Below are 21,521 nucleotides of genomic sequence, written 5' to 3'. Positions count from 1 at the left end.
CCACAGAGAGAAATGACATGGATGAAGAGGAGAAACCAAGATATACAAACCATGGGCACTGACAAAAGAAGTGGGGTGGGAGTGGTTGGAAGGGAGAAATGTGGGTAAATTAGAGTAACTGGGGTTTTCTATGAGGCACTGGAGCATCTCTGAGGAAGAAACATCTGGGTTGGAGCCAGAGCAATAGCACATCAGGTAAGACATTTGCCTTGTATGCAGCTGACCTAGGATTAATCCCCAGCATCCCATATGATCCCTGGAGCCCACCAGGAGTAATTTTTGAGAGCAGAGCCAGGAGTAAGCCCTGAGATCCACTGGGTGTGGTTGAAAATGGAATAAGAAAAAAGAATAGAGAGAATATGGGGAGGAGAGGAAAAAGGTGAGAAGAGGGGAGGGGAGGGGAAAGGAGGGAATAGAGGGGAGGAGAGAGGCAGGGGAGGAGAAGAGAGGAAAGGAGATGGGAGGGGAAGAGGGGAGGAGAAGGGGAGAGAGGGAAAGAGAGGGGAGGGGAAGAGAAGGGAGGGGAGGGGCAAGGGTGGGGAGGGAAAGAGAGGGGAAGGAGGGAAAGGAGGGAAGGGAGAGGAGGAGAGGGGCAGGGGAGGGAAGTGGAGGAGAGGGGAGAGGATGTGAGGGGAGTGGAGGAGAAGAGGGGAGTGAAGGGGAGGGAGGAGAGGAAAGGAGAGGAGAGGAGAGGAGAGGAGAGGAGAGAGGAGAGGAGAGGAGAGGAGAGGAGAGGAGAGGAGAGAGAGGAGAGGAGAGGAGAGGAGAGGAGAGGGGAGGGGAGGGGAGGGGAGGAGAAGAGAAGGGAAGGAAAGGATAGACTAGCATAGTAGAGAAGAGGAGAGCAGAGGAGAGGAAAGGAGAGGAGGGGAGGGGAGTGGAGAGGAGGGGAGGGGAGGGGAGGGGAGGGGAGGAGAGGAGAGGAGAGGAGAGGGGAGGGGAAGGGAAGGGAAGGGAAGGGAAGGGAAGGGAAGGGAAGGAGGGAAGGGAAGGGAAGGAAGGGAAGGGAAGGGAAGGGAAGGGAAGGGAAGAGAAGAGAAGAGAAGAGAAGAGAAGAGAAGAGAAGAGAAGAGAAGAGAAGAGAAGAGAAGAGAAGAGAAGAGAAGAGAGGACAAAAAGAAAAAATAGAATAGCATCTAAGTTGTTGGTGACCAGAAAGAAGCCCCTGAGGCTTGGCTTTTTGGGGTTCTAAGAATCATACTGTTAGAAACAATGGGAAAGCGTCACCCATTCACTTGCAGTGCCATTTCCTGCCCAGCATGTCTCTTGCCCTGTCTGGGCTTTGCTTTATTCCCTAAATACAAGGCCTGACACACAGCCCCATGCATTCCAAGAGTGGAGTTCCAGGGAGCTTGCCTGGACACCAGCAAAAAAGGCCATGCAACTTAAAATTGGGCCAGGTTTGGGTTGGGGAACCAGCCTAGACAGAGTCCCCTGAAGCCTAGGGAAGGAGAGCCAAGGTCATCATCACTGCTGCAAAATTAAGTCGGTGCCCTGCCTGGCAGTCTTGACTGCAGGAACAAAACAACGCAGCAAAAACCCAGAGCTGTCGGCAGCCTCGGTAATGAATGGTCCCATCATCCGGGCGAAGGGTGAACTCAGGATTGCAAATGAAAATGGAAGAAGAGGGCATACAGCCCAGATGTGATGCAAAATGGTACAAGGGACTAAAATCTTCCACAGCAGCAAGCCAAAGGTTCAGACACTTGGGGTGGGGAGGGGGGCACTGACCTCAGACACGGGGACCCCAGGACTGGTAGAATCCTGTTCCTCAATGGCAGAGTCATTGCTTCCTCCCTGGTCCCACCCTCAGTCTCCCATTTATCTTCAGATCCAGAGATCCAAGGAGCTGCCTATATGGCTGGCCAGCTTCAACTTTAAGAAAGGAAAACCTCCAGTCTTGAGCCCAACTACAAGCCAGGAAATGAAAGCAGATCCAGGAGACCTTGTAGCGTTAAATAATTAACGATGGGGCTGGATGGCGGTGGATTTTTCTCCGTGCCATTCCAGTTCACGTGGCTCTGCAACCTCCATGCAGTCGTCGAGTCCCAGGCCCAGGTGAAATCACTCACTCACAGTGAGGCGTCAGGAAGCAACTTTATTTAAGCCCTAGCCACCACATGTGTGTGGCCTATTCATAACCTTTCAAGCACAGCAATATTTTGCTAGCCCTGCATCTTATTTCCTGTTAGCCATCTTCCCTTTGGGCTCCATGCTGGTTAAAGACCAGAACACAAAAACCCAGAAGCCAAAGCGCACAGCAGCGCAGAAAGGGCAAAGAGCCAAAAGGGCAAAAAGCCAAAAGGCCAAATTTCCTTGGTCCCAGCCTTATCTAACATTTCCCAGACCCCTCCCAGGAATGGGAGGGTCTAGCAGGTAAGGTTACACCTACTATCCGGTTCCCAAGACCCCTCCCAGAAATGGGTGGGTTTCAGGGTTTCAAATAGGTACACCCACAAGACCTCATAACCATCCTTATCCTGAGTCTTTGGCCCAAGACTCTATCTGCCCTGCAGTTCCTGACACATGTTCTCAAGACTGTGTGAGCATCTCTTAGTGCATCCTTGATGTCTCATTCTCTAACAGGGAAATCTTGAAGTGCAGGATAAGAATTTACTGCAAGAACCTGATAATAGTAGCAGGTAGGACTTTGCCTTACATGCCATGACTTGCATTCAATCCCTGACACCCTATATGGTACCCAGAGACAAGAGTGATACCTGAGCACAGAGGCAAGAGTAAGCTCTGGGCACTGCTGGACCAAAACAAACCAACAACAACCACAACAAAATAGAATCTGAAAATAGTTTCTGGCATAGTAGAAATAATTGTGATTTCTGGGGCTGATAGATAACTCAAAAGAAAGCGTGGAGCCCTAGCACCATGGGTGTGCCCAGGACCACCCTGCGTGGCTCCTCTGGGGAGGCACCCAGAAAAGTAGCCACTTTGATTTTTTTTTTTACAAATTTGTTATTTTATACTTACATTAAATATACCTCTGTAGGCTCAAATTTAGGAACATGGTGCCAGTTAGGTTCAAAGAACACTGAGGAGCCTGTTGATAAAAATAATCCGGAGAGAGATTCACATTCCATGCTTTTCACTTTTGTCTATTCTACCATTAACTCAGAAATCTTCAGTCACACCCAGCCTCCCTTGGCACCTTGCTATTTTTTGTTTGCATTGGGGCCATGACTAGATTGAGGAATACCTTCAGCTCATTGCTCCTGGGGTGGAAGTTGGAGTATCAGGGATCTAAACTAGCACCTCCCCTCTCCCTAAAATTTAACCCTATGAATTGAACTGTCCCTGGCCACATCTCCAAGTTCTTCTGAAAAGCCAAAAGTCCCAATATTTTTCCTCTGAGACTTCTTGGTGTTCAAATGTTAGCATAGGGATTCATTTATTTGGAAACACGGGCATTTTAGCTAGGTGCACTGTGGGCAGACTCTAAGTTGAAGGAACAAAGCCTGGCCCTTATCCACCAGGCAAGCACCAGAAATAAGCCTGATCTTTATCTACCAGGCAAGCACCTCTTCATGCAGGAGCTGGGTCCTCTCAGCGGGGCAGAAGGAAGCTCGGTCTCCACTAAGCTGATAAAGGCTCATGAGAGGAGTGAGGGCAAGAGTGGCCAGGTAAGGAAGTTATGGAAGACAGCAGCTAAAAGGGTGATTTGAGATGAGCTCCTAGAATTACCATGACCAGCACAATCAGTGGGACAAGCCCCAGGCCAGAGGAACAGACAACAGTTAGGGAACTGTACGATCCAGCTCTGAACTTCATCTGCTCACTAGCAGATTGCAGAGATCCAGCAGCAGATGTTCTAGAGGGCACTGTCTGGGGAAGGAACGTGGGCACCTTGCAGAGAGCAGAGGAGGAGTCCTCCAGGAAGAAGAACAGGGCACCACTTACAAAAATGGCCATACTTCCCAGACCCGAGCAAGACTTTTTTCTGCATTCTGTCTGCTCATCCTTGCTGAGAGCAAGTGTCATATGGGATCTTCTATAGTACCACTGCCCATTCGAGTAGAAGACGTTTGTGTCTGATTCTGAAGAGCATGAGGCAAGACATTAAAAACAGGGAGTTCAATCCCAAAACTGAACAGCTCCCCTCAAAGAAAGGATACAGAGTTGTTTGTACACAGGGAACCCCAAGATAGGGACAACTTGTATGGATGCTGAGAAGAATTTACCCACACACATAGCTTCATGGGTCACCCTTGTGACCACAGCAATGAGGGCAGACTGGCAACATATCCTCAGCTCTTTGCTTTGAACCACTGGCCTGTGAGACAGAAAGATAGTTCAGTGTGTAGGGCATCCGCCTTGTATTAGTCAACCCAAGTTCCATTCATAACATTATAGAGTCAGGGATAAACCCTGAGCAATACTGTAGTATATGAAAAAGTTTCTATAAGATTATTCTTGGAATTGTTGTATATAAAAATATTTCCTTAGGATTGTTCTGTGACAGAGTATTTAACAAAGTATTTAAAGTATTTAACAGCACAGATACATTACAAAGGGTCCAGGTCCACCTGTTCGGGCGCCATTTGTAATGTATCTGTGCTGTTAAATACTTTGTTGGGTATTTGTGAATCCAAGAACAGTCCCCAGAATGAGAAATTACTTCCCATCCCCTTGTCCCCTTTCGGGGGGAGACCTTGGTAATATTTTTCCACAGCAAAAAATAATCCATACAGACAAGGAGGATAGGGTGTAAAAGATTGGGCAAAAAGAGAGAGCGAGAGAATCCTCTTGCAGCCTGCAAACAGCTTTTGCAAAAGGACCCCTCTCCCCTGTCCATTAAGCTATTTATTGCCAACTCCACAGCGCCCCCACCTGGAAGGTCTAGGTGGGGCAATAGTCACAGAACAATCCTAAGGAAATATTTTTATATACAATTCCAAGAATAATTTTATAGAAACTTTTTCATATACTACACAATACTAGTTGAGATCCAGAAGCAAAAAAGAAAAAAGAGAAAAAGAAAAAAGAAGTAAAAGAAAAAGAATGAATCACTAAGTCCAGTCAGCCCAAATAATCTAAAGTGACCCCAGAGCCCCTTGAACTCTATTTAGGAACAACCCCTTCCCTATTAAAAAAAAAAATACTGTGGCATCTCATAGTTTTAAAAAAAAGTTAAAAAAAAAAACCCTGGTAAAAAAGAACTCACAACCTGAGAGCCTGTGTGTCTCTAGGACCATTTTAGAACTGGAGTCAAGGAGACCCCTTCTCAGACTGTACATACACTGAGAGATTCAGAGCACCCAGGTGACTTGTGCCCAGTCACACAACTGGTCAAGGAACCCCCAGTGGTCCAGAATCAGGGCTCCTGAATTGCATTTCACAGCCCTGAATAACCAGGACTAGGAGAGCAAAACCCTAAAGTGGATAGAAGGGAGTGGTGAGATAGGAAAGCAGGTAGGCACTTGCCTTGCCAATTTGAGTTCAATTCTTAGCATCCTATATGATCCCCCTACACTGCCAGGGGTGATTTCTGAGCACATAACTAGGAGTAAACTTTGAGCATTGGGCCACAAGGTAAAGCCCCCAAACAAACATAAAAGCCCTAAGCAAAGTAGGAGACAAGGCATGCACCAATTTTAAAACTCAAAATCAGTGCCAAATTAATGATACATAAAAGTCCTGCTTTAAAGGACAGTAACAGAATCAAATTGTAAGTTTTACATGGGTTAAAACACAGACAGTCCAGGGGCTGGAGAGATAGCATGGAGGTAAGACATGTGCCTTGCATGCAGAAGGACAGTGGTTCGAATCCCGGCATCTCATATGGTCCTCTGAGCCTGCCACGAGCGATTTCTGAGCATAGAGCCAGGAGTAACCCCTGAGAGCTGCCAGGTATGACCCAAAAACAAAAACTAAAAACAAAACAAAACAAAACAAAAAAACACAGGCAGTCCCCACCCCTACCAGGAGAAGGGCCAGTCATGAATGAAGACACCTGATAAGAATTGAAGCAGGGAAAGAAAAATAGGATGCTTGCCCAGACTACATGTCATAAGGGCTGACCATGGAGAGACCCCAACTGACTTGTTTGCAGGGTCAGTGCAGAATTCACAACCTAACCAAGGACACATCAGCCTTTCCGTCAGAAAGGACACACATACCTTTCCCAGACCCTATATTCTTTTCCACCAGATACAGCTATCTAATCCCAATGCAGGCTGCAGGCTAGCACAACTCTAGCACCCCCTCTAGAGACTGTCAGACCTTGCCCAGGATAGCGCAAACCCCAATAAAGAACCCAGTTGGTCAAATATATCTCTGCCTCTGACTCTTCTATTCCACCTTTTATGTACCTATGATTCTGGCCTGACACAACCTGAAGCACACAACCCTGGAAGAATTGTAGGGGACAGAGAGGAGGCAGAGAGTCTGGGGAAAGTGACTTGGTTGAAAGATGGACAACAAGTAAACACTCCAGTTCTATCCCAACTGGATTCCCAGCCCCTCTCCTCCAGTCCCTGCACACCCCCTTAGATCCTCTGCCAGGAGAGGCCAGGGGGGAAAATCTGGTGTCACCCTGGCAAACCCAGCTCCGGAAGTCTTCTGCCTGCTGTGGAAAAACAACTGGCACTTTGTGACAGTCGGTTATGAATGGGAAGGCACGCAGATCTGTGGAGCACTGACAGGCACTCCCTTGTAAGGCATTTCCTTGAGCTGTGAAACCACCTCCTCCTGCCTCCAGCACTCATCACTCCTCACTGCTTGTTTCAGTCACTGGCTGAGCTCCTGGACCAGATCCACTTTGCTGTTGACTGTACAACTGGACCCCAAACAATTGATGGAGAAGAGACATCTGCACCTAGAGGCCTGTAGCTACATAAATAGCAGAATGTGGGCAGGGGGTAAACCACATGGGTAGGTAGACCCAATCCAGGACACCAGCCCTCAACCCAGCACACAGCTGCTATAAGGTGTGTGTCAGCCAGACTTCCCAGGACAGCAAAAGAAAAAAACTCACATGAGATCTTAAAAGCTGGAAACTAATTCCAAAATGAGTTACTGGGAGGTTGGGATGGGACTTAATGGGTTTTTTTGTTGTTGTTGTTGGTTTAGGTTTTTTTCTGGGGAGAAGCTGGGGACATACCCTGCAGTGCTAAGGCTAACTTCTGGTTCGGCACTCCGGGGATCACTCCGATAGAGCCAAAGATCAAATTTGGGTCAGTCACCTGCAACGTAAGCACCTACTCATTGTACTATCCCTCTGACTACATCGCACACACACACACACACACACACACACACACACACACACACACATGATTTTTTAAGTGTTAGTCCAGGTTTATCAGGGGTCAACTAAAGATGTCCAGAGCCAACCAGCATTGCCCACAAATCCTAGGCATGGCTCAAGGCCTGTTAATCACCAACTTGCCCATCACCCAGTAGGGGTTCAACAAGCCTTGGGCCTTCTCATCTTTCCTGAAAACTCCCCCAGGCACTATCAACATCCATTTACACACAACAGCTTGGGAGAGGATGCTTCTCGGGAGGAAAATGAAAACTTCTGAAAAGATGAGCTGAAAATCTGGAAAGCTCTAAGGGAGGGAGGAACTGCAAAGAGGGAATTCCTTAAAAGGACTTAAAAGGCTCTTATTGGCGCTAGTTTAGCTTAAGTCAGGAATAAAGAGCAAGCAATTTAACTCTCGAGAATGGGAGTGAATCTTCGATGAGGGTTAGGGGTCATGGGGAAAGGCCCTTCCTGGACTTTCTCTGGGCTTTTCCCCAGTGGTCACCCCTACCTCTGCCACAGGCACTCAGGTGTTCTGAACAGGCCAGCATCTCCCTGCTCCTGGCTGACCACATGGAGAAGGAAATGAGGCTTGAACCCTGGGCACAGCTGGTAGCACAGGTGGCCAGGAGGGAAGGTCAAGGACTGATTAAGTTTCCAGTCAGCAGATACATCATTTTTGTTTTGTTTTTCTGGGTCACACCCGGCAGCGCTCAGGGGTTACTCCTGGCTCTATGCTCAGAAATCGCTCCTGGCAGGCTCGGGGGACCATATGGGATGCCGGGATTCGAACCACCGTCCTTCTGCATGCAAGGCAAACGCCCTACCTCCATGCTATCTCTACGGCCCATGATACATGATTCTTAAAGTAGGTGGTGCCAGACCCACTGCATCAAAGTCTCCCAGACTTGCTGACTCAGCGTTCAGGATGGGAAGGGCCAGTCCTGTGGGTGTTCATCAGCATCCCATCCACCCTAGACACTCACAATCTTGTGTGTGAAACGCTCTGAGGGATGTAGGTGTTGCCTAGACTCAGCATGTCCCCATACATGCCTGGCAGGGTGGAGCTCATGTCTCGTGAGGAATCAGACAATAAGCAGAAAGAACCCCAACAGTAACTAACACCCCAAGCCTCTAACCCTCCCCAGCTTCCCTGCTGCTCTACTGGCTCCCAGTTCTTCCTTCTGGTACTCGCTCAGGTCTCCCGGAAGGCTCTTCTAGAACCTTCTAAGAATTTTGCGGCCTCCTGATCCCTGGCTGCAGGTAAACATCGCATCTCTGGGGACCCAGACTTCCTGGGCTGTTTATTCTGCAGTCTCACAGGATGTTGTCCCCCAGTGCAAGTGAGTTTCCTGGATGGGTCCTCTTATGCGGTGATTGCCTCCCTCCAGGGCCAGTGTTGGCTGAAGGAACCAGCCAGCATTCTTGTTTCCCCAAAACCCCAGGAGGCAATCTTTGCTCCTGCCCTCTCAAGAAGCCCATGGGCCCATCCAGTGCAAATTCTTCTAGAAGGAAACCTGGTGCCCTCTCACTTTCACACAGCCCCCAACTCAATCCAGATCAAAGCTTTCCTCCTACCAATTTCCAGGCTAGCTAGAGCCCTTTGCACACCCTCCGGGACACTGTCCGTGGAGTGTGTTGGGGCCCGACCTCAGCGCTTGCAACTTGTCCAGGAATGCTTTTGGCACCAGGAGCAGACCAGGCCAACGGGAGTCCCTGCAGCCTTGGACCGAGAGGGATTCCCGAATAGTGTCAAGCCCTTGAATTTCCCAGGAAAAGCACAGACCCGGCGCGTGTGGCCCCAGGTTTGGGGGGTGGGGAGGGCGTTGAGGCATGAGGGTCACAGGGCCCTGGGACAGCCGAGCAAGGGGCACAGAGAGATCCAGGGCCCAAGAGCACGGAGTCCCATCCAGCTTGGGAAAGCCGGCGCCAGGGCGTGAATCCAGAAGGTGGCACGTCGTAGGATGCTCGCAGCCCCGGGACTGAGAAGCTAGGGACCTGCAAGGCGCGGGGCAAAGCGAAAAGGAGACGGCGCGGACCGAGATCCGGAGCCGAAGCGGGTGCGGATACCGCGGAGTTAACGGGGAAAGGCCGGACCCCGCTTCTCGCGCACCCGCCCCACTCCCGGCCCCGCGCCTGCCACGCGCACCGCACCCGCCCCTCTCCCCAACCCAGGCGCCCGGTCCCCATCCCTCTCCCCACCCCGCAGCCCAACGCCCCACGACCGCCCCTCTCCCCGCCCCGCGCGCTGTCCCCTCCCTTCGGCCCGCCCTCGGCGGCAGCCGCGCGCCGCGCCCCGCGCACTCGGAGCCCAGCGGGGACCCGCGGCACAGGCGGGCGGCCCTGGGTCCGCGGCCCCGAGCTAAGCGGGGACCCGGGGGCCAAGTTGGCCTGAGACTCCGGGCGCTGTGTGGGCGGCTCCTTGCGCCCCCACCTCCTCCCGCCTCGGATCGCTTGCGGGTCCCGAGCCCGCCTTCCGTCCGGGGACCCCGAGCCGCCGCTTTCAGCCAGCTCCGAGGCGGGGACGCCGCGACGGAAACTTGAGGTGGGAACTTCGATGTTGCAGCCTCCCCGGTACCTCCCAACGCCTGCGAATTCGGGCTTCTGGGAGCCGCTTGTGCCCGGGGGCCCTCCCCCGAAAGTGTCTGCGAACGGCCCCGGAGTGAGTTGGGTTCTGGGGTACAGAGTGGAAGGAGTCAGGGAGCCTTGTGCGCTCCTGTCTCCGTGCGGGAATGGCGGGGTCCTTGGCGAGGGGTCCCCTGGTTTCAGGGCGCGGGACATTCTTGCCGGGCTGGAGGGGGATGCCTCTGATGGCTCTGGACCACCTAGCTGCCTGGCGGGGCGGGGGAGCATGGAGTGGGGGGTGTGGACGCGCGACGCCTGTCCAGGCTCAGAATGAAACATCCCTGGTGGATACCCAGCTTTTCTCAGTACAGGACGAACTTGACACCCTCATCGGACCCCGAAACAGTTCTACTTCTGGGAAATCCTAATATCTGGTAGGGAAAATAGATGGTTCACTCCTCAACCTCCAGGAGTGTCCTGAAGGAACTCTAGTGAATGGAAGGGATCCTAGGTGAGGAAGGAATAGATGCTCCTTCATCCATCCATCCATTCCTCCATCTGTTCATCCAACTGACTCCATCCATCCATCTATCCACTCCATCTACCCATCCATTCAGAGGTAGATCTGCTGAGCACCTACCATACGCATGCTAAGAGCCAACATCCGTCATTTGGGGAGTCTGGTGGGTCCACATCCAGCTATGTTCAGGGCTTATTCCTAGCGGATACAAGATGCTGGGAAATCAAACCGAGATCAACTGCATGGAAGGCGAACACCTTAACCCCTATGCTATCTCTCCAGCTCTCCACTAGACTCATTTTCAAGGCAGGTGTCCCAACGTGTTTGGGCCAATGGTATGGGGTCAGAATGGGAGCAGGACAGGGTGGAGGCAGTGGGGTATTAGAGAAGGCTCAGAATTAGACCTAGCCTCTCCCTCAGTAAAGTCCTGCTGCCAGAGTCTAGGGCACTATACTGGCAGCGACCCCCAGGGCAAAGTCAGAATGTCCCTGGAGAGAGATCCCTTCCCTCCCAGGCTTCTGTGTCTTTCTTAAGGTGAAAGGAGGCTGCAGTTAGGTCCAAAAACTGCAGAGTAGAGTAGAAGTGGGGGCGCTGATCTAACCTTCCTGGTGGTGGCAGCACCCACTGCGGGGTGAGTCGCTCACATCTCACTCTGCCATTATTTCTTTCCACTCTCTCTGGTCTCAAATGATGAGGGCATCCAGGTTGCAGGGGTGGCTGGGACAGGAACCTACATTGTGACTCCTTGGGGGGGGGGAGAGGGTGTCATGAGAGTGTATGGGTAGGAGGAGGTGAGAGCTGGGAGAAGTGGGAGAGGGAGGTGAAATTATAAGGAGGTTAGAGCAGAGGGTGGTGAGCAGGGGAGATGGGTAGGGGTGGTCAGGGCAGAGGAGGGTAGAGGAGTTGTGAGGAGGGGAGGGGAGATCAGGGGGAAGTGAGGCAAGGAGCCTTTATGACTCTAACCTGGGGCGGAGAGGGGCATCTGCTTCTGTGACTGCACAGAGGTTGCCCTCGGTTACTATAGGGAGAGGCTATACTGCTGGGGCCAAGGTGGGGCTTGTGTTGCTCTCCAGGCCCTGCCAGGACAGGGCCTCAATTCCCCCACCCCATGCCCAGGCACCTAAGCACAGCCCTACTATGTATGGAGAACAGAGTGTGTGACAGCCGGCCCTGGGGGCTGCCCTTGGTGATGGATTCCAAAAGCAGCTCTTCCGGTGGAAAGATGTCTATCTGGGGACATACTTGGAACCCTGGGGAAGCTGCCAGCCTTAGTTCCTATCCCCAGGCTAGAGATCCAGGTTCAAGATGGCCAGAGCCTCTGGTGCCACAGTGCCCAGAATCCTTGAGCTCGAGCACACAGCTGACCTCTGGGAGAGCGCAAAGGACAGATGGAACTTTGACCAACTGGTACAGAAATGAATCCTAAAGGGAGTCTTGCCCTTGGCCTTTCCTCAAGGGTCTCCTGGTCCAACCTGGGATGAAGCATATACGCTTTTAGGAACCTATGATATGAGGGTTTAAATGGAACTTGGAGCTGAAAAAGCTTCTGTGTGTGGAATTTCGGTGGAAGGGGGAGGCTGGAGCCTTAGCTGCCAGTACTCAGTCACCATGGCCCGTTTTTGTTCCCTAAGGGACAGTATTTAATGTATAAAACAAGGACACATAAAACTGTCCATAGGATGAAGTTGCACCTTGGTTTGTCACCGGTGCCAAAGGTTTCTGTGGGAACCTGTAGCATGTTTTCTTCAGCCTTCCCTCACTTCCCCTTACATGGCTCACCCCAGAGCCTGCACCCCAACGCTGACCAGAAAAATGGCCCGGGAATTCCTTAAGTATATGGTCAATTTCTGCTCCTGACAGGCCCCCATGGCTTCCCTAAGCTTGTTTCTCTGCTCATGCCCACACCCCACCCTCAACTTCAGGCTGCCAAGATACTAGTAGCAAAAGGCTCTGGCTACACCCCAGAGTACATCCTGACAGGAGCTACATTTTGGTGAGATTTTGCCAACAGAGCTGCCTCTGTCCTAATCCACATGAAGGCAGAGGAGGCTTCTGGCATTTTCGGGTAGGGGGCAAAGAGAGACAGATGGAGGTTGAAGGAAAGTACCCAGCATGCTGCAAATATCCCCCAAAAAAGCTGAACCATATGTGGAGTTCAGGGAAGCAAAGGCTGACTCCAATGCTGGTTTGATGGGGCATCAAGCAGCCCAGTTGGACCCCAAACTGGAAAAGCCCTTTAATTAGCAGCATGAAGACCTAGTAGACAACTGCCTGCAAGGCCACAAGGTCCCCTGAAGGGAGTTGGGCAGTGCTCAGCTGAGAAGTAGAGTGTGACAGGGAGAAATCTGTCAGTCTCTTCCCTTAGATGGTCCTCTGAGCCCACCAGCTTTATGACAACGGCAGTACCAGCAATGAGAAAAAGTCCAAACATCAAGCTTTGGTTGAGGGATTCTAACTGAGCAAAGTAGTCTCTGCTAGACTGTGTTGTGTACTTGGATGTGCAGACTTCTTCCATAATCCAGCACAGACACCCTCCACAGCCTGCAGAATGGCTCCAAAACTGGGAACCTAAGGAGAAGGATGCTCATCCATCAGACCCTAGCTGGGCTGAGAGATAGCACAGTGGGAAGGCGTTTGCCTTACCTGCAGTTAACCTGACATGGCATATGGTCCCGAAGTTCCCAGCTGGAGTGAAACCTGAGCACAGAGCCAGGTGTGAGCCCTGAGAAATACTAGGTGTAGTCCCAAACCAAAACAAAGCAAATCCCAGCATCTAATCCCAGATAGCCAGTGGCCAGCTTTCTATAGTGGACAGTCCCCCAAGCCATGACCCCTCCCCCCTTGGGATACTGAGATTGTCACACTGTGCACTCGGCATGAGAGAAAGGCAGAGGTGTCACTAATATGGAGTGCTTTCTACAGAAAGGATAAGTAAGGGTGGGGGTACAAAGAAACTCCCCCATGAGAAAAGGTGATGACCACCAGGGGCTGTCTCTTGAGAACCCTCTGTCTGAAAAATGAGAGAAGATTCTTTCACATCATCACTCTCACCCACCTGGTCTTGGGTACAAGATTGAGAAATGGAGCAGAGAGGCAGGAACAGGGACATAAAGGGTCTGAAAGGAACATTTTTCATTCCTGGAGGATGGGGCGGCCTTGCCCAGAAGATGGGCCCAATTCCAGGTGAAGGGAACACAGATTCAAGGCTCTGACAACCACCTGCCCCCATCACTCACATGGGTGCATGCTCACCTCAGACCTGATCTCTAATAGGAACTTTCCCAGAAGATCAGTGAATGGGAAATGGTTTGATTTTGTGAACAAATTCCTCCTGGGAAGAAGTCCCTTTGCAAGGTGGAAAGTCCCATCCTCTTAAGACCCCTGTTTCTTATCTATTCGGGGCCTGCATGATCCCTATGTTATCCTGCACGTGCTTGAAGTTCAGTACTATTGATAGAGTGCTGGCACCATTACTTACCTTAGGGAGTGGACTGGACTGCAAAAGTAGAGGTATTATTTCTCTCAGACTGGAGAGGAGATAGTACAGCAGATGAGGCACTTAACTTCCACATGACTGAGCCAGGTTTGATCCTTTGAATTTTACAGGGTCCCTTGATCACTTTCAGGAGTGATTTTTGAGAAGCCTGGTGTAAACAAAAATATAAATATGGGTATGGTAAAAAAAAAATAAATAAAGTTAGGTCTTAGACACTTAGAGTACTTTTCTATGGATCATTTAAGTGTAGGAAAGCTGCAAGGCTCTTTTCCAGGGTTACAAATGCAAAAATGCCATCCGGAGGGAGGTAGAATGGGACGCTCCCAGGGTGAAGCAAAGATAAGTTTTGGGGTACCACAGGGAGGGATGGAAATGGTGCTCCACCGATGCACCCACCTAAAGGAAGGAGATATTACCCAGCAGAAATCTGGACCAAAATGTGGTGAGACCATCTGATTTTTCTTTTCCCAAGAGAAGCCAGGAATCTGAATTTTACATGACATTTCTCATTTTTCAAAATCTCCAAGCTCTGCCCATGAGCCATGTGTGACTAAGCAGTCTCATTCCTGGAGCTCTGAGGGCTGGGACGAAAGGAGGCGGCCGGTAGCGACATCCTGGTTTACTCAGCTGCTTGAGCTGACCTACCTCCAGGAAACAAGCATACTCATTGAAGCTCACCAGGCATAGGGGTTCAGAGATTTGCACCTCAAGGAGGAGCAAACCTTCTAAGAAGGTCAATGAAGGAGAGAGAGGTTATTCCTTCATTCTCGAAGTATTTTCTGCTAGTGAGCAACTTAGAACTATTGATACTGTCCCCATTTCTCTTTGGGGGTCCACACCCAGTTATTTTCAGGGCTTACTCCTGGCTCTGTACTATAGGAATCACTCCTGGAAGACTCAGGGGATTATATGGGATGCCAGAGATGGAACCCACGGTGGCCATATGCAAGGCAAATGGCCTCCTTGTTGTGTCATCGCTCCAGGGCTTGTTTTGTGATGTTGCCTCCTAGAGAGGCAAGTGGGACTGGTTTTCTGCTTTCCAGAGTAATAATAGATTTCCCTTTTGTTGTTGTTGTTGTAGTTGTTCTGTTGTTTGGGGACTACATCTGACAGCTCTCAGGTATTATTCCTGGCTCTATAGTCAGGGGTCATTCCTGGTAGTGCTGGGGGACCATATGGAATGCCAGGGATCAAACCTGGGTCTGCTGCGAGCAAGGCAAATGCTCTACCTACTGTGTTATTGTTCCAGCCCAGATGTCCCTTTTTGATAGATATCACTACTGAGTGACAACTTTGTGCCAGGCTCTGCTCATATGGACATTATTCGTTGCACCTTCTCCATAACCTCATCAACCAGTCTCACAGTGATAACCATTTTATAGAGAAGGAAAACTGACCTGTCCGGGTGACCACTGCCCCCCCCCCACTCCACCTGGTACTCTGGCCACTGAGCCAAATGACTTAAAAGTCTATCTGGTAGGGATTCAGCAGTTTCTCTGGTCCCTTTCTACTCCAAAATGCACACCCCCAGGCATTGCCACAGCTACCCTGGGGGCAGGGGACCCGAAACTGCACCACCAGGAGTGATTCCTGAGCATAGAGTCAGGAGTAACTCCTGAGTCACTAAGTGTGTCATAAAAACAAACAAACAAAAATATAAAACAGAATCTGCTGAACCAGTGGTCTACACAAAGCTTCCTTTTCACTGTCAGTAAGTGCCTAGAGTCAGACTAAAGGCCAGAGCTAAAGCACATTTGCCTTGCCCTAAAAAAAATTTTAGCACTCGGGGTTACTCCTGGCTCTGCACTCAGAAATCACTCCTGCAAGGCTCAAGGGACCATATGGAATGCTGAGGATTGATCTCAGGTCCGTTGCGCATCAGCAGTGTGCAAGGCAAACACTCTACCACACTGTGCTATCACTTCAGCCCCCCCCAAAAAATTTAATGTGTCACACAAGAAGCAGAGCAGGAGTTTAGGCAGTCTGCAGGAAGCTGGGACCATGTCTGAGTCAGCTGTGAACCCCTAATTGAAAGCAGTGTCTGGGGTACCATCACACTCATTAAATGCTGGGGGAATGGAGGGTAGAGAGGATAGAAAAAAGGTGTGATTTGGGAGAGGCATATGGTAACTGCTGTGGACAGCCCTGGGGCTTACCTATCCTTGAATGTTGCAGATCCCCAATTCTCGGGGACCTGCAACATCCAAGATGATGCTTCCTGCATGGGCAATTGGGGCAGCCTCCCTCACCTCCAAATGGCTCTTTGTGCTTTTCCTTCTTATTGTTCAGAGAAAGTTCCAGTGCACCCTTACCAAGGACTAATGCCATCCTGGGGACTCCTAACTCCTGAGGCCACCCCACAGAGAGGCTCAACATTCCTCGAACATCCTCATGTCCTTGAGAGTGGGGCGCAAGCTGTAGCATCCAAGTCATTTCCTCTCCTCCCTCTCTCCCAGGCCCGGTGGGGGTGTGACAAGCCAACATGACCCTCTTACCAGGAGACAATTCCGATTATGACTACAGCGCCCTGAGCTGTACTTCAGATGCCACACTGCACCCGGCCTTCCTGACCTCCAGACAGCCTCTCAAGGGCGTTTTCTACCGCAGGGCACAGCGGCTTCAGCCACAGGACAAGCCTACCCCAGGAGGACAGCCCCAGGATCACCGCCGGCCCATCATCATCAACGTGGGTGGCATTAGGTACTCACTGCCCTGGACCACTCTTGAGCAGTTTCCGCTGACACGTCTGGGCCAGCTCGGGGCTTGCACCAATTTCGACGACATTCTGGCAGTGTGTGACGACTATGATGTCACCTGCAACGAGTTCTTCTTCGACCGGCACCCCGGGGCCTTCGGCACCATCCTGACCTTCCTGCGGGCTGGCAAGCTGCGGCTGCTACGAGAGATGTGCGCTCTGTCCTTCCAGGAAGAGCTGTTGTACTGGGGCATCGCTGAGGACCACCTGGATGGCTGCTGCAAGCGCCATTACCTGCAGAAGATGGAGGAGTTCTCCGAGATGATGCAGCGCGACGATGAGGAGGACGATGATGAGCTGGACATGGACGAAGACCTGCTGGACAGTGATGGGTCCCCCGCGGACGAAGGCCGCCTGGGCCGCTGCATGCGCACCTTGCGCGACATGGTGGAGCGGCCGCACTCGGGGCTCCCGGGCAAGGTGTTTGCCTGCCTGTCAGTGCTCTTTGTCACCGTCACTGCCGTCAACCTGTCCGTCAGCACCTTGCCCAGTCTGAGGGAAGAGGAGGAACAGGTGAGACACACACACACACACACACACACACACACACACACACACACACACACACAGCAATTTGGGGAAGGCAGGGCAGGGAATCACCCTCTGGGAGAACACAGCGAGGTTACCTTGGGTTTTTTCTCATAGCTGTGTCTCCTTCAGGAAAACTCTCCTGAATTCTCAGGCCAAACAGCCCTTCCTGTATTTGGCATTTATCCAAGTTCCAGAAGCTTGACCTGGTCTCCACTGTGCACCCAGCTCCATTGAGCTCAGCCTCTAACGGAGAGTTTGAGGTGACCCTGGACCAAGCACCTGGCCTCTACCCTCAAAATTGATCTCAGCCAGGATGGGGAGATGACCCAAAGGTCTAGAGCACATGGTTTGTATCTGGGAGCCCCAGATGTCTGGGGTTGTAGGGTCACCAAGCACCTCCAGGTGTGGCCCCAAACACAGAAGGCAAAACAAGAGTTTAATTTAGCAACTTGAGCCCTTGTGCATCTTTTATACTTGCAATAAAAATATTCCAGATACATATACCCAATGATCATTCAGTTTGGTACTAGAAAACTAGATCGGTGATAACTTTTAAAAATTCAGAAACATGGGCTAGAGTGATAGTTCAGCAGGTAGGATGTTTGCCTTGCATACAGCCAACCCAGGCTCAGTTCTTGGCATCTCATATGGTCCCCCAAACTTGCCAGGAGTGATTTCAGAACAAAGAGCCCAAATAACCCCTAACCACCAGGGATTAAAAATAGAATATCAAAGCATTAATACCAAAAAAAGAACTCAAAAGTCTAAAACATGGGGCCGGGAAGGTGGCGCTAGAGGTAAGGTGTCTGCCTTGCAAGCGCTAGCGTAGGACAGACCGTGGTTCGATCCCCCGGCATCCCATATGGTCCCCCCAAGCCAGGGGCGATTTCTGAGCGCACAGCCAGGAGTAACCCCTGAGCGTCAAACGGATGTGGCCCAAAAACCAAAAAAAAAAAAGTCTAAAACATATGGCCCCCCAGAGCATGACCAGGAGAGCAGTCAAGAGTAACCCTCTGAGCATTGCCAGATGTGGCCCAAAAACTAACAACAACAACAACAATAAAAAACCAGAACGATTTGCTGAGGTCTAAATTCTGGTTTACTCTGCCCTTGATAAGTGCTGTCTCAGGACACCAGTCATTGTGCTCTTCTTGCTTCTCTTTCACCATCTCAGCCCTCCTCACCCTGCATGGGGGCTGTTCTCACACCCACTTCACAGATGGGGACTCTGAGGAACAACAGCTTGCCAGACCAGGCTGCATATATCCTAATTCTGTGTCCTAAAGCCAGAAGTATTGGCCCCACCTCCTAGCTGGGCACCTCTGAGAGCCCCATAGAAGCATGAAACAGTCCTGTGTGTCCCCAGATTTTGACTTGGTTGCCAATATTCAAGTGAAGGTGTTTTTGTTTTAATCAGAAATTTCAACTAGGTTCTTCTCTTGAAATGTAGATGATGGTGTTGCCCAAGAGATAGTGCAGCAGGGAAGACACTTATCTTACACTCAAGTGACCCTAGTTTGAGCTCTGCCACTGCATAGGGTCCCCCAAACCCTACCAGGAGAGATATCTGAGTGCAGAGCCAGGAGTCATCCTGGAGCACTATTGTGTATGTAATAACCCTCATCACCCAAAACAGACCTAGTCTTGATTCAGTGGAATGCTGTTTTTCAGCTTAAGTTGAGGCATTCATTGTCCCCTGTGCTCCTGATACTGTATGCTAGCACCTTAGTGGGAGAGGGCAAGGTAACCAAAAATGAATATTAAAGTTTTGGGGCCGGCATGGTGGTGCTAGAGGTAAGGTGTCTGCCTTGCCAGCACTAGCCTAGGACAGACCACGGTTCGATCCCCCGCATCCCATATGGTCCCCCAAGCCAGGAGTGACTTCTGAGCGTATAGCCAGGAGTAACCCCTGAGCGTTACCAGGTGCGGCCCAAAAACCAAAAGAAAAAAAAAAGTTTCAAAGACATTCAGGTCTAGTAAAGAGATCACACACATCACATAAGTGAGAGACAGCTGGGGAACCTATGAGAGACCTGTCAACTGATCCAGGAGGTACACTCCGTGAAGGCTTCCCAGAGGAAGGAGTCTCCTGTCCTCAAGGCTGAGACTCAAATCCCAACCTACAGTGAATGTCTATCGCTGGCCTCTAAGAAATTCTTAGGGTGCATAGAGACAACCAAGCTCCTCCTTGAACCCACCAGGGGAACTGCTGAGAATGTTGGCTAGAAACTTCTCTGCCCTCAGGCCTGAGGGGGTGGGGGAGAGAAGGCCCAGGGTCCAAGGGAAAGGTTTTCCTTCTGGCCCAGGGAGTCAGGAGGGAGCCACTTGCCAAATCCAGCATCAGTCTTGGAAGACTCAGAGGATTATATGGGATGCTGGCCTCTTTGTTGTGTCATCACTCCAGGGCATGTTTTGTGATGTTGCCTCCTAGAGAGGCAAGTGAGACTGGTTTTCTGCTTTCCAGAGTAATAATATATTTCCCTTTTGTTGTTGTTGTTGTTTTGTTGTTTGGGGACTACATCTGACAGCTCTCAGGTATTACTCCTGGCTCTATACTCCTGGAAGACTGATGAAGGTGTATTTAATTAGTACATTTAAGCCTCAGGAAATGTGGGGTCTAGAAATATAGTGCATGGGTTAAGGCATTTGACATTTGACTTGTACATGGCTGATCCCTGTTTAATCCCAGGTACCTGATATGGTCCTTACCCCTTTGGGGTGATGGGAGGGAGGGAGGGAGGGAAGGACGGAAGGAGGGAAGGAAAGGGAGAAGATAGAAGAGGGCAGGAGGGGGAAATAGGAGAGAGGGATGAAGGAGTGAAAGATGGAAGGAAGAGAAGGAAGGAAGAATAGGAAGAGAGGGAGGAGAAAAGGAAGTGAGGGAGGGTAAGGCAAGAAGAGAAGAAGGAAGGAAGGGGAGAAGGAAGGGAAGAAGAAAGGAAAGACGGATCTGGCTTAGGGACTGATGAATTTGCCGCCCTTGAGATTACCGCCCCTTCATAAATCATCTCTGGGGTCAGAATTCAAGAGTGAGATAAGGGCTGCAGAAAGAGAGAGTGAACCAGCAGCATGGAGGTTGTGCTTGTACAGGAACAACCCTGTGGCGACATCACTGGAGAGAGGGACCCTTGCCATAGTGCAGAGAAACATCCCTAGAACCCACCTACCCTCCAACCTTACAACCCAGAGGAGACCCCTTGCTCCTTAGCTGGTGTCACCGCTGGCCTGTCCGTCCCCATATTCCAGGCCATGTCACTGGCCCTTCTCCCACCTCTGGTCCTGACACTCAGCCCAGCCCCTGTATCTCATAGGGCCGCTGCTCGCAGATGTGCCACAACATCTTCATCGTGGAGTCGGTGTGCGTGGGCTGGTTCTCCTTGGAGTTCCTGCTGCGGCTCATCCAGGCGCCCAGCAAGCTGACCTTCCTGCGCAGCCCGCTGTCGCTCATCGACCTGGTGGCCATCCTGCCCTACTACGGCACGCTGCTGGTGGACGGCGCGGCCGCGGGGCGCCGCAAGCCGGGGGCCGCCAACAACTACCTGGACAAGGTGGGGCTGGTGCTGCGGGTGCTGCGGGCGCTGCGCATCCTCTACGTGATGCGCCTGGCGCGCCACTCGCTCGGGCTGCAGACACTCGGCCTGACGGCGCGCCGCTGCACGCGGGAGTTCGGGCTGCTGCTGCTCTTCCTGTGCGTGGCCATCGCCCTCTTCGCCCCGCTCCTGTACGTCATCGAGAACGAGATGGCCGAGAGCCCCGAGTTCACCAGCATCCCGGCCTGCTACTGGTGGGCGGTGATCACCATGACCACGGTGGGCTACGGCGACATGGTGCCGCGCAGCACGCCCGGCCAGGTGGTGGCTCTGAGCAGCATCCTCAGCGGCATCCTGCTCATGGCCTTCCCCGTCACCTCCATCTTCCACACCTTTTCCCGCTCCTACCTGGAGCTCAAGCAGGAGCAGGCGCGGCTCGTGTTCCGCAGGACCCAATTCCTGCTCAAGACCAAGTCGCAGCTCAGCCTGTCCCGGGACAGCGAGCTGCTGTTCGGCAGCGTCTCCTCCGACGCCAGAGACCACAGCTGAGCTTGGGGTTGGGGGGTGGCGAGACACCCATCCAACCCCCCTATCCTGACCCTCGAGGCTTCGAGGACTTGTCCCCCACCCCCAGGCTCAAGAAGGCCACAATACCCAGCCAACTGGCCTCAGCCAAGCTTGAGTTCCCAGGCTGGGGGTCCACCCTCCTCCTGTCCAGGGAAATGGGAGGTGAAGGCCTGGGACCCCCCCCAGAAGGAGATGGCTGCTGATTCCCCGTGTAAATAAGGAGCCCCCCCCCCAGATATTTTCTCATCCTGGCTGAGAACAAAGTCTCAGCAGTAGCACTGTTGGTGTGTGTGTGTGTG

General features: G+C 51.5%; 1 protein-coding gene across 1 annotated transcript; it reads left to right on the top strand.

The window, feature by feature from the left end:
• The first annotated feature begins 9,753 nt into the window (after positions 1–9,753).
• KCNG1 (potassium voltage-gated channel modifier subfamily G member 1) lies at positions 9,754–21,204 on the top strand. The gene is made up of 3 exons (XM_049780548.1): positions 9,754–9,803; positions 16,296–17,107; positions 20,437–21,204. Exons 2-3 carry the CDS (start codon positions 16,322–16,324, stop codon positions 21,202–21,204), a joined length of 1,554 nt encoding a protein of 517 aa, XP_049636505.1. The 5' UTR covers positions 9,754–9,803; positions 16,296–16,321.
• The last annotated feature ends 317 nt before the right edge of the window (positions 21,205–21,521 follow it).

The sequence above is a fragment of the Suncus etruscus genome, chromosome 9, assembly GCF_024139225.1.
Source record: "Suncus etruscus isolate mSunEtr1 chromosome 9, mSunEtr1.pri.cur, whole genome shotgun sequence".
Classification (NCBI taxonomy): Eukaryota; Metazoa; Chordata; class Mammalia; order Eulipotyphla; family Soricidae; genus Suncus; species Suncus etruscus.
Note: the sequence above shows the minus strand (reverse complement) of the source record. Positions and strands in the feature narration are given on the sequence as shown.

What these genes read in the sequence shown, in the direction of transcription:
- KCNG1 (XM_049780548.1), top strand. Translation starts at nt 16,322, where the DNA reads ATGACCCTCTTACCAGGAGACAATTCCGATTATGACTACAGCGCCCTG. An exon ending in TGAGGGAAGAGGAGGAACAG is followed by an intron (nt 17,108 to 20,436) that starts GTGAGACACACA and finishes TGTATCTCATAG; the next exon opens with GGCCGCTGCTCGCAGATGTG.